The sequence below is a fragment of the Rosa rugosa genome, chromosome 2 (genome assembly GCF_958449725.1).
Source record: "Rosa rugosa chromosome 2, drRosRugo1.1, whole genome shotgun sequence".
In the NCBI taxonomy this organism is placed as follows: domain Eukaryota; kingdom Viridiplantae; phylum Streptophyta; class Magnoliopsida; order Rosales; family Rosaceae; genus Rosa; species Rosa rugosa.
In genome coordinates, this window is record NC_084821.1 from 25,674,788 (window position 1) to 25,685,058 (window position 10,271).

The window sequence follows — 10,271 nt, forward strand, 5'->3', positions numbered from 1 at the left end:
CCTTGATCATTAATGCGCACTCTTCTATCCTTAAAGATGATATGTGTTTTTTCATTTTTTTGTTTAACCCACTGATGATATTTGATTGATTACCCTAAAACTTGCAATGTAATACTAGTAAAAGTGGTGCCAAGTGCCAACAAATTTCACTTGTTTAGTAGTCCAACAAACTGCGTTGTATTAAACTTCTTAAACACTAGAGTTTTAGTTAGTTGCCCCAGCTAAATTCGGCTTCTCTTCATTATGATTAGTTCTCAACTCCAGTACTGTTACTGCTGCTCATTACATGATGGAATTAGAGATCCAGATTGACAAAAGCTCCCCAGATGAAACCCCCTCCATCTTTAAGAAATCGATTCGGCCAGTCACATTGAAGGTAAAACATATCATCAAATCACATATACTCATTGGTCTTTGATCTTGTTTTGTAATTCTTCACTGTTTGATTGATTGAAACAAATAATCCGTACGCAGTTTGAGGACGTAATCTACAAGATCAGAATCAAGAATGTGGGAATAGGAGGAATATTATGGCCACAGAGGAGCAAGGAGACTGAGAAAGTGATATTGAAGGGTGTGACAGGAATGGCAGAACCAGGTGAAATTCTAGCATTGTTAGGTCCATCCGGAAGTGGCAAAACGACTCTCCTAACCGCACTAGGAGGCCGTCTCGGTGGCCAACTCGCCGGAAGCATAACCTACAACGGCAAACCCATATCGAACGCAATGAAAAGAAACACCGGATTCGTTTCCCAATACGATTTTCTCTATCCCCATCTAACCGTGGTCGAAACCCTAGTTTTCACTGCCCTTCTCCGCTTGCCAAACGCTCTAACCAAGGAAGAGAAGGTATCCCAAGCTGAATCGGTTATAGCCCAACTCGGATTAACCCAGTGCCGAAACAGCATTATAGGTCATGAGTTCCTGAGGTGTGTTTCAGGAGGCGAGCGGAGAAGGGTGAGCATAGGGCAAGAGTTGCTTGTAAACCCTAGCTTGCTCATATTGGACGAACCAACCTCCGGCCTCGATTCCACCACAGCTCAATGCATCGTTTCGGCATTGTCTGAGTTAGCCAGTGGTGGAAGAACAATAGTGATGACAATACACCAGCCTTCCAGTAGGCTGTTCTACATGTTTCACAAGCTGTTGCTGTTATCGGAAGGAAATGCTTTGTATTTTGGCAAGGTCTCTGCAGTCATGGACTACTTTTCGAACATAGGGTTTGCCTCATCTGTACCCATGAATCCTGCTGATTTTCTCTTGGACCTTGCTAATGGTATGCATGCATATCTTTAGTTGATGCTACAAGTTCTCTCAAGAACTTCTGTATAGTTTCATTTCTATCCGATATTTCCTTGATATTTTTGTTGAAATTTCTATCTTTTAGATCCTCTATACTCGATAGTTTGGTCATTGGTTTCAAGTTTCAAGTACGAAATTGAATGCTATGCTTTTGTAGGGTTGACAAGTGATGGTGCGCATGCAAATGAGTCCATGGATGATCACATGCAGAGCATCGTTGTGGCCTATAAGGAGAGGCTTTCGGAGAAATTGAAGGAGGAACTTGCAGGCAAACGATTCAATGAAGATAAATTATCAAATGGTCCAGAAGACAATAGTAAGGAGGAGTTTGGGAGGTGGCCGACAACATGGTGGCAGCAATTCAGTGTGTTGTTGAGGAGAGGAGTGAGGGAGAGGAAGCATGAGTCCTTCTCTCCTCTCAAGATTTTTGAGGTGCTTGCAGTCTCTCTTCTTACTGCCCTACTATGGTGGAAATCGCATATTTCCCACTTACAAGATCAGGTAATTAATCCTCAATCACTTCAGGTATATCTAAACTGAGAATAGAAATGAAATGAACAAATATTAATATTGCTGATACTTGACATGAATGATGCTTGGAGAATAGAAATGAAATAATGAATCTGCCTGAACATTGAGCTGGTTTCCCTTTTCAACATGCAATTTCGTGGTCATTGAATTTGAAATCTACAAAACCTAGCTCCCCTGGCCTAGACCTGATTGAAAGTGTTTATTCTTTACTTTCATAGTTTCATATGCAGAATCATACCTGCCAAGAACCAACAAAATTCACAACTGTTTATGCGTTTGAATGATTTGATTACCATCATCTCATTGCTGTTTTTATATGATGTGCAAACTGCATATGACTGCCAAAGTAATAGTGCAAGTTTCAAATTTGAGGGACTAGAATGGGCATATACTTAATTACACATATATCTATATATATGAATTAGCTAATAGCAGCAATGGTTTATAATTTCAATATATATATATGCAGAAAATCTGACTGAGAATCTAATTTTTGCTACTTATATACGCGCGTATACAGATTGGGATTTTCTTCTTTATTTGCGGATTCTGGGGCTTTTTTCCTCTCTTAGAAGCAATCTCTACATTTCCCCAAGAGCACAAGATGCTCCAAAAGGAACGGTCTTCTGGCACTTACAGACTTTCCTCCTATTTCATGTCAAGGATTGTCGCTGACCTACCCATGGAACTTGTTCTTCCTACCCTATTCCTCGCAATAACATACTGGTCGGCAGGCCTAAAATCCACTATTGGACATTTCTTGCATGCCTTGTTGGTTCTGTTACTCAGTGTTTCAGTTTCTCAAGGCTTAGGACTTGCTCTTGGTGCTTTGGTAATGGACCATGAGGTGGCCATGACACTTGGATCGGTCTTCATGTTGTCATTCCTTCTAGTTGGTGGGTACTATGTTCAACAGGTGCCTAGATTTATATCTTGGATCAAGTACCTTTCTTTCTCTCACTACTCGTACAAACTCTTCTTGGGGTCTCAATACAAGACAGATGAGACATATCCATGTGACGATGCTGGAGGAGTTTGCGTGATTGCAGATTATCCAGCTATAAAAATGGTGGGGCTTGATGGACAATTTAGCTCTGTGATTGCTTTGGTTTTCATGCTTGTAGGTTACAGGCTAATTGCTTATGTCGCCCTCATGAGGATTGGGGTTACAGGAAAATAATGTAGGGCAGGAAACTCGTGGTGAGTGGCCTAGATTATATGAAGATTATCCATCAGTTTATGCATTTCTCTCAGTGAAGCTAACAATTTAATTGTTTACAAAGCTTTTGTTCTAATGAACATCATATTTGAAAACTTCAATGGAGATCAAGATTTGAAAACTTCACCGGTGATCATATATGAAAATTTCACCTTTGATTAAGATTTGAAAACTTGTCAGCTGGCATATCTGCCTCTCAATAAACATAATGAGATTTTAGTTGGTCACCATGCAAATGAGATCTTGCAGCATGCAACTCGAGAACTATGAGATTACGGTTTGAATTATCCAAGGCTTAATTAGAACTCATTCTCCAAAAATCTTGGAATATAAGGTTTTCTCATAATTGTTGTAAAGTATATGGATGAAAATGTTATTAGCCTTGCCCAGAATATGCTCTTCTTCATTGTCAAAAGTCTTTGCCGGAGTCGATAACTCACCATTTGTTGACAGATTTCTGGTTGCATGCTGAACATCAAGATTCAAGAGTCATCAGTGTCGGCGAAAGCAAGAAGAGTAGAAGCCAACTAAGCAATCACACCTTCAATGATAGCCATAGGAATTTGCCGACTCGTCCAAACCCTAACCCAAAGGGAGAGCATTGAACGCGGCTTCTGGTTTTTAATAGTATTACTGTTTAATGGGCGTAATATTTTCCACTTGAGATGACTTCTTAAACAGAATTTAACACGAATAGTAGCTATAGAAAAGTTTTAAGTGATTGGTGAACTGTGGACATAAAAGTAGATGAGCTAATGATTCACATAAAAGGTGCATACTTCTAAGTTTATATGCAATTGGGGCCAACAACTTATGAACTACATTCTTCTGATCACAATCTTCTTCAACCAAGGTTATAAACAATCAACCTCGGTGTATTCTAGATTTGTACATCATCAATATTTGGCTAATTAGTTTCTCAGCTCCAAAAATGATAGATGAAATACAATATCATGCAAAGAAATCTAGACTACAGATTACGAGTACATGTATATATTTATTGCTGCAAAATGGAGAAAGGAAGCAACAACCAGAGGTTGAAAACTAGTCAGATGTACACCGTCACGCAGACTTAATGCTCTGAAAATGCAAAGGCTTCTTATAAGACTGCAACAAGAGAGACGAACATACCACACTAACAGATGAAGCAGCCATACAGGCACCGGCAAGCCAAGGTGGTAATCGGATCCCAGTGAAAGGGAACAAGATTCCCGCAGCAACTGGCATGCCAAGGATGTTGTATCCCAGGGCCCAGACATAATTCAACCAAATTCGAGACATAGTCTTTCTAGAGAGATCTATGGCTGTAACTACATCTTCCAAATTGCTTTTCATCAAAACTATATCAGCAGCTTCTATTGCTACATCGGTGCCAGCGCCAATTGCCATGCCAACATCTGCTGCAGCCAAAGCTGGTGAGTCATTGATTCCATCTCCCACCATAGTCACAGTCAATCCTTTGTTCTGCATCCAATTTCAGTTTAACAGTCAAAGAAGGCTCTGCTTGCTCCAATTGTACCTCCATAACTGGTAGTGGAACAAACTTGATATAGAATAGCAAATTCAAATATTTTTAAGAAATTCTAGTATAAATTACTGTTGAGTGGTTTCAAAACAAGTGACTAAAAGCTCTGCAATTTTATAATCAATCAAATGGTTAAAGCATGTGAATCACATATTTGCCCTCATTCTTAATTTTTTTTTTTTTCCTAAATTTACAAGTCAACTTGAAAGATAAACATTGCAGTTTTCAGCTGGCCACCACCCTCAAGATGAAAAAGAAAAGCAAATGCCATATTCTGGAAAGAAAAGACCCAAAGGGAGTCATGCATAATAATGTAGCAAGCTGCCTCCATGTCAGGGAATGAAAGCATATAGACCAGGCTTCATGCAACGACACAGATAGAGCAAGCAATCATAATCAAAATTTCTTTTTCTCTTTGGTCAGAAACCATAATCATATCTTAACTTCTTTCAAAATCTCATCTGTAAGACCAACCACATCCACTTTCTTTTTAAATCCTAGAACTCTACTATTTACTGGTAAGAGTATTTTTCAATTTAGCTTATTAAATTAATACACACTGCCCTAGGTGACTGTCACAAGCTTACCTGTAACTCTTTGATTCTATCAGCTTTTCCCATGGGATCGGTCTCAGCAAACACCTTATCGATGCCAACCTCCCTTGCAATTGCTTCTGCTGTTGCCCAATTATCACCTGTAACCATGATGCTTGAAATGCCCATTGAGTGGAGATAAGATATTACACATGCAGCCTCTGGCTTCACTGGATCAGTTACAGCAAACGACCCAGCAACCTTTCCATCAATGGAAACTAACGCACATGTTCGAGCCAGTTTCTCATTTTCTGAAACAAATTTCTCAACCTCAGGACCAACCTGGACATTATATTTCCGCATGAGCCTCTTGTTCCCAACCAAAACCATTTTGTCACCAACTCTTCCACTAACACCAGCTCCAGTGTGTACCTCAAAGTCCTTAGCCTCCACCACATGTTCAGTTGACCCAAACTTGTTAAGAAACCTCTTTGCATGCTCCACAATAGACTTTGCTATTGGGTGTTCACTATTTGCCTAAATAATATTCCAAAGAGGAGTATTAACTTGATTGTCAAAATTTTAAGCTACCAGAATAAAATCTAGTCTTTCATCATTCATAAAGTACATCAACTGAAATATATAGATGCACACACATGCTCACACACATATATGGTTCTTAAACATACCAGAGTTTAACTTTTAAAGTACTCAAAAGTTTTCAAGTTAAATTTTCATGTAAGAATGTTGAAAACATAAACACTGACCTCTGCAGCAGTAGCCACAGTACAGAATTCCTCCATTGAGTAATTGGAAAATAGCACAGCACTGACTACTGTCGGTTTTCCAACTGTCAGTGTCCCTGTCTTATCAAAGACAACTGTTTTCACCTGCAGGATAAATCACAAATGCATATTAGGAATCCACACACACACAGAGTGACACACATATATGAAATGTATGAATGTGCAAGACCTAGGTTCCAAATATATATATATATATATATATATATATATATATATATATATATATATATATATATAAAATAAAAAATAAAAAGGAAGAAAAAGTTAACGGTAAAAATAGCAACATGTCCATCAAAATTAAGAGTCCTTCACCATGCTAATAAGAGTAGCTGGTAGACTTAATATGATGTTTGGTGACATGAAAATGGTGCAAACACCCATCAATTCTCTGGATCATCTTAATAACACAAATTCAAACTAGAAATAGTTACATTTGCAATAAATAAAATAAATTTTCACCTCTCATATCTTAACACACAGAGACACAAGTACATATACATATGTATATATATAATCTTCTAAGGGCAGATGAATGTTTTGATTTACATCTCAACATATATATCAACTTTGTAATCAGCAGGTCCTGTTGTGAAGTAATATGACATTACTTGAATCTTTGATGTAGCAACTGTCATACTCGTGTTTGTCAATACCAGAAATAACAGTTTTTCACAAAAAGCAAATTTGAATAAAGTAAACTAGCCATTTGGGGGTTCTCACTTTATATAGAAACATAAAAAGTTAACACGATCAAATAGATTATGCAAATGAAACCCAGACCGTAACTTACAGTTGAAGGTTGTCTCAGAGAAATGGTGGCCTTACCTTATGAGCCTTTTCAAGTGCATTTCCACCCTTGATAAGAACACCTTGTGTAGCACCCTTCCCTGTTGCAACCATGACTGCTGTAGGTGTTGCTAATCCCAAAGCACAAGGGCATGCAACCACTAGTACTGAGATGCCGAACTGCAGTGCCAGCTCAAACCTATCCATGCCTTTTGGTGTCCATGATATGGGATAAAGACCGAATTCTCCCAGGATGAACCAACCCAGCCATGTCAGAAATGCTGCAATCACAACCTGTTGTGGGGAAGGAGATTAAATTATTTTTGTTTACAAGAAACTGTCATAAGAGATGGAGTTCATTACCTCCAACCACCATTTAGCTACTAGCTAGTTTGTCAAGACATGGCACTCAACTATAAATAACCATATTTTGAACAAAAAAAGAAGTCAAAACTTATCTGACTAACGAAAAAAAATAAAATAAAATAAAATAAAAAATAGAAACCTGCCGAAAAAGGAAACCAAGAAATCTGAAAACAAATAAGGAAATAAATATTGATGTAACAACCTTAACATGATCAATAAAAACAAGTTTGTATATGCTGATGATCTTTAAAACCAAGAATGAGTTTGTATTTCAGATATAAGTATCATCTGCAGATATGTACTTCCAAGATTTTTTTCATATCTAATTTGCGGCGTTGTTTTTGATGCAGTAGCCACAGCTTGGTTAGAAAAGAAATATCCTCTTTGGAAGGCCAAGACTAAGTCCAGGCCTTTTTGGTCCAAAGTAAAGTCTCCATGATAATCTAAGAGTCTAAGTAAACTTATAATACATAAATAAAACCAAGAGTCATCCAAAGAAGTTAAGTTTAGTTTTGTTAGGGTATTTATTTGAGTCTAGTGTTATTTAAACTTTTATTTAAACCTTAGTATCCAAGAGTCTCTTGCTTAGTCTTTACTGAGACTTTATTGAGTATTTTGGTATTATACGAGTCTAAGAGTGTTGTATCTAAAGCGTATAAACAAGCCTCCCTTACTTTATCCTACGTCAGTTTTACTTTGGAGAAATTATAATGAGAATAAATGCACAAAAAAACTTCACACATTGAAACTACACACACACAAAGCGTATAAACAAGCCTCCCTTACTTTATCCTCCGTCAGTTTTACTTTGGAGAAATTATAATGAGAATAAATGCACAAAAAACTTCACACACACATATTTATTGAAAAGAAGGTTAATATATTCAGTAATATTACTTGGTACATGGTACCCTTAAGGTTGAAATAAATGAACTCACTGTTGGAACAAAAAACTTTGAGATCTGATCAGCTAGCTTCTGAACAGGTGCTCTGGAAAGCTGTGCAGCTTCAACAAGTTGAACTATCTGGGATAGCGCAGTCTCTGAACCAACATGGGTTGCCTTAACCTGTAAGCATCCATTCTCATTCATGGTGCCACCAATTACCTATTTAAGTGAAAGGGAAAAAGTTAACTTTAGCATTTTTCTTTCAATGCTGCAGATCAGAGTAAGAATCAAAAGATATACTACCTTGTCACCTAATCTTTTAGAAATAGGCCTTGCCTCTCCTGTGATCATACTCTCGTTCACATGGCTTTGACCACTAATTACAATCCCATCAACAGGAACTTTCGCCCCGGGAACAATCTTAAGTATATCATTTCTTTGAATAAGTTGAGTGCTAATTTCCATCTCTGAGATAGCATTGCCATCAGCATCTAGTGATAGCAGATAAGCCGTTTCAGGAGTAAGGTCTGTCAGCTTCGCTAAAGCATCAGATGTTTTTCCTCTAGCTAGAACTTCTAAGTACTTCCCTAAGAGTATAAAGGATATCAACATGGAACTAGTTTCAAAGAAATCTTCCCCCTCAAAATTATCCAAAGCCAATGCTTTCATTGCTATATAGACAGAGTAGAAATAAGCAACATTGGTGCCCAGTGCAACAAGAACATCCATATTAGCTGACCTACGTCTTAAAGCATGATATGATCCCACATAAAACCTGACAATGACATCCAAAAGCAAAGAATTTCAGGTCTAGAAACAGTATCTACACATATTCAGTCCTCAAAAACATTGATGCACAAGTTGTTGCTGCATAACTCATAACAATAAGAAGAAGTAACAGTAAAAATATACTAAAGGAGTACCTCCTTCCAATAATGAACTGCACGGGTGTGCACAGAATCCAACTTAAAAGCATTCCTACAGTGAGCATGTTGTGAATCTTGTACATTAACCAGTCCCCATAGGGAGAAAGCATTGGAAGCACCATTGAGAATAAAAATACAGGAACTGAAAATAGACAGCTCAAGAAAAACTGGTTCCTGTACATCTGAGTCTCAAGCTGCTGTTCAGCTTCTCTTCGTCTAGGAGGAACATACAAGCTTGCTTGGTATGATTTGGGGTTACTTCCAGCTTCTTCAATACAATGTATAAGAGATCTTGGACCAGTGAGGTCTGCATCATAGGTAATAGTGACCTTTTTTTCTAACACGTCCACTTCAACATTATTTACACCCTCAACTGATTCAAGGGAGGATTGGATGATGGTCATGTCTTCAGGAGAATTAACTCCTTCAAGTTTTAGATGCACTTTGTTTACATCATTCCCTGAGCTAATGAGCTCAGAGCCAAAGCCAGCATCTTCTATTGCTTTCATGATCGAACAGGCGTCAGTGATGTTTGGATCAAAGTAAACCTTTGCTTCCTCAAGGGCTAGACCAACAACTGCGTTTTTCACTCCATCAACCATTCGAAGAGCAGATTCAACGGACTCGGAGCAACTGGTGCACATCATTCCTTTAATCCTGAGCCGGCATACTGCAATGTCTTGTTCTGGAAATTCATCAACTGGAAATTCATCAACTGCAATGGGCTCTGGTATATAATCGATGGCAGCTTGGCCATGAATGGGTGACACTGTAACGCTCTTGACCCCATTAAGGCTTCCCACCACAGATTCAATGGTAGTTGAACAAGAAGCACGGTGGATTTCCCCAATTTTGAACTTAAGTGTATCCGAGCGCTCCAACAGAGGCTGTTTGATATCATTTATCAAACGGTTTGAATCCATCAAACCTAAATCAGAAATTACAATAAACAATAAATAAAATAAATAAATAAATAAAAAACTGGAATCCTAACACTCTATTTCCATCATAGCCTTTTCAATTCTTAAAATCCCTAAAAATTCAAAATCATTTCCAACACTTTATTCTGATCTCTGTACGTATGCATCCTCAACATAAGAAAATGAAAGATAATTAAAGCTAACCAAAAGAAGAAGAAGAAATTCCATATAAATCAATAATATCAAACACCAAACAAACGAACACGTACAGCAAAGAACAAAAGCATGTGCGCGCGACTGTTGCATAGTACAATTTACCCTATCAATTTCAGCAAAATTCCAAGCAATCGAACTAAAATTCTTCGATATCCATCAACAAATCCCAGGCTATGTGTGTGAACAAGGAAGTACCTTTACCGGATGATGAAGACGACGTGACGGTGACGAAGCCGGAAGCTGAAACTATAGAT

At 38.0% G+C, this 10,271-nt stretch overlaps 2 protein-coding genes across 2 annotated transcripts; one reads left to right on the top strand and one right to left on the bottom strand.

Moving 5' to 3' along the window:
• The first annotated feature begins 289 nt into the window (after nucleotides 1–289).
• On the top strand, nucleotides 290–3,013 carry LOC133730584 (ABC transporter G family member 9-like). The gene is made up of 4 exons (XM_062158144.1): nucleotides 290–376; nucleotides 475–1,276; nucleotides 1,460–1,803; nucleotides 2,354–3,013. Exons 1-4 carry the CDS (start codon nucleotides 290–292, stop codon nucleotides 3,011–3,013), a joined length of 1,893 nt encoding a protein of 630 aa, XP_062014128.1.
• Nucleotides 3,014–3,811: 798 nt separating this feature from the next.
• LOC133730585 (copper-transporting ATPase HMA4-like) lies at nucleotides 3,812–9,804 on the bottom strand. The gene is made up of 7 exons (XM_062158146.1): nucleotides 8,879–9,804; nucleotides 8,259–8,730; nucleotides 8,007–8,174; nucleotides 6,742–6,996; nucleotides 5,878–6,000; nucleotides 5,165–5,647; nucleotides 3,812–4,516 (listed from the first exon to the last, which is right to left on the bottom strand). The coding sequence occupies exons 1-7, from the start codon at nucleotides 9,802–9,804 to the stop codon at nucleotides 4,115–4,117; spliced, it is 2,829 nt and encodes a 942-aa protein (XP_062014130.1). The 3' UTR covers nucleotides 3,812–4,114.
• Nucleotides 9,805–10,271: the final 467 nt, after the last annotated feature.

What these genes read in the sequence shown, in the direction of transcription:
- LOC133730584 (XM_062158144.1), top strand. Translation starts at nt 290, where the DNA reads ATGGAATTAGAGATCCAGATTGACAAAAGCTCCCCAGATGAAACCCCC. An exon ending in TTCGGCCAGTCACATTGAAG is followed by an intron (nt 377 to 474) that starts GTAAAACATATC and finishes ATCCGTACGCAG; the next exon opens with TTTGAGGACGTAATCTACAA. An exon ending in TTTCCCACTTACAAGATCAG is followed by an intron (nt 1,804 to 2,353) that starts GTAATTAATCCT and finishes GCGCGTATACAG; the next exon opens with ATTGGGATTTTCTTCTTTAT.
- LOC133730585 (XM_062158146.1), bottom strand. Translation starts at nt 9,804, where the DNA reads ATGGATTCAAACCGTTTGATAAATGATATCAAACAGCCTCTGTTGGAG. An exon ending in CAAAGTTTTTTGTTCCAACA is followed by an intron (nt 6,997 to 8,006) that starts GTGAGTTCATTT and finishes TCCCCACAACAG; the next exon opens with GTTGTGATTGCAGCATTTCT. An exon ending in CACTTGAAAAGGCTCATAAG is followed by an intron (nt 6,001 to 6,741) that starts GTAAGGCCACCA and finishes TTTATCCTGCAG; the next exon opens with GTGAAAACAGTTGTCTTTGA.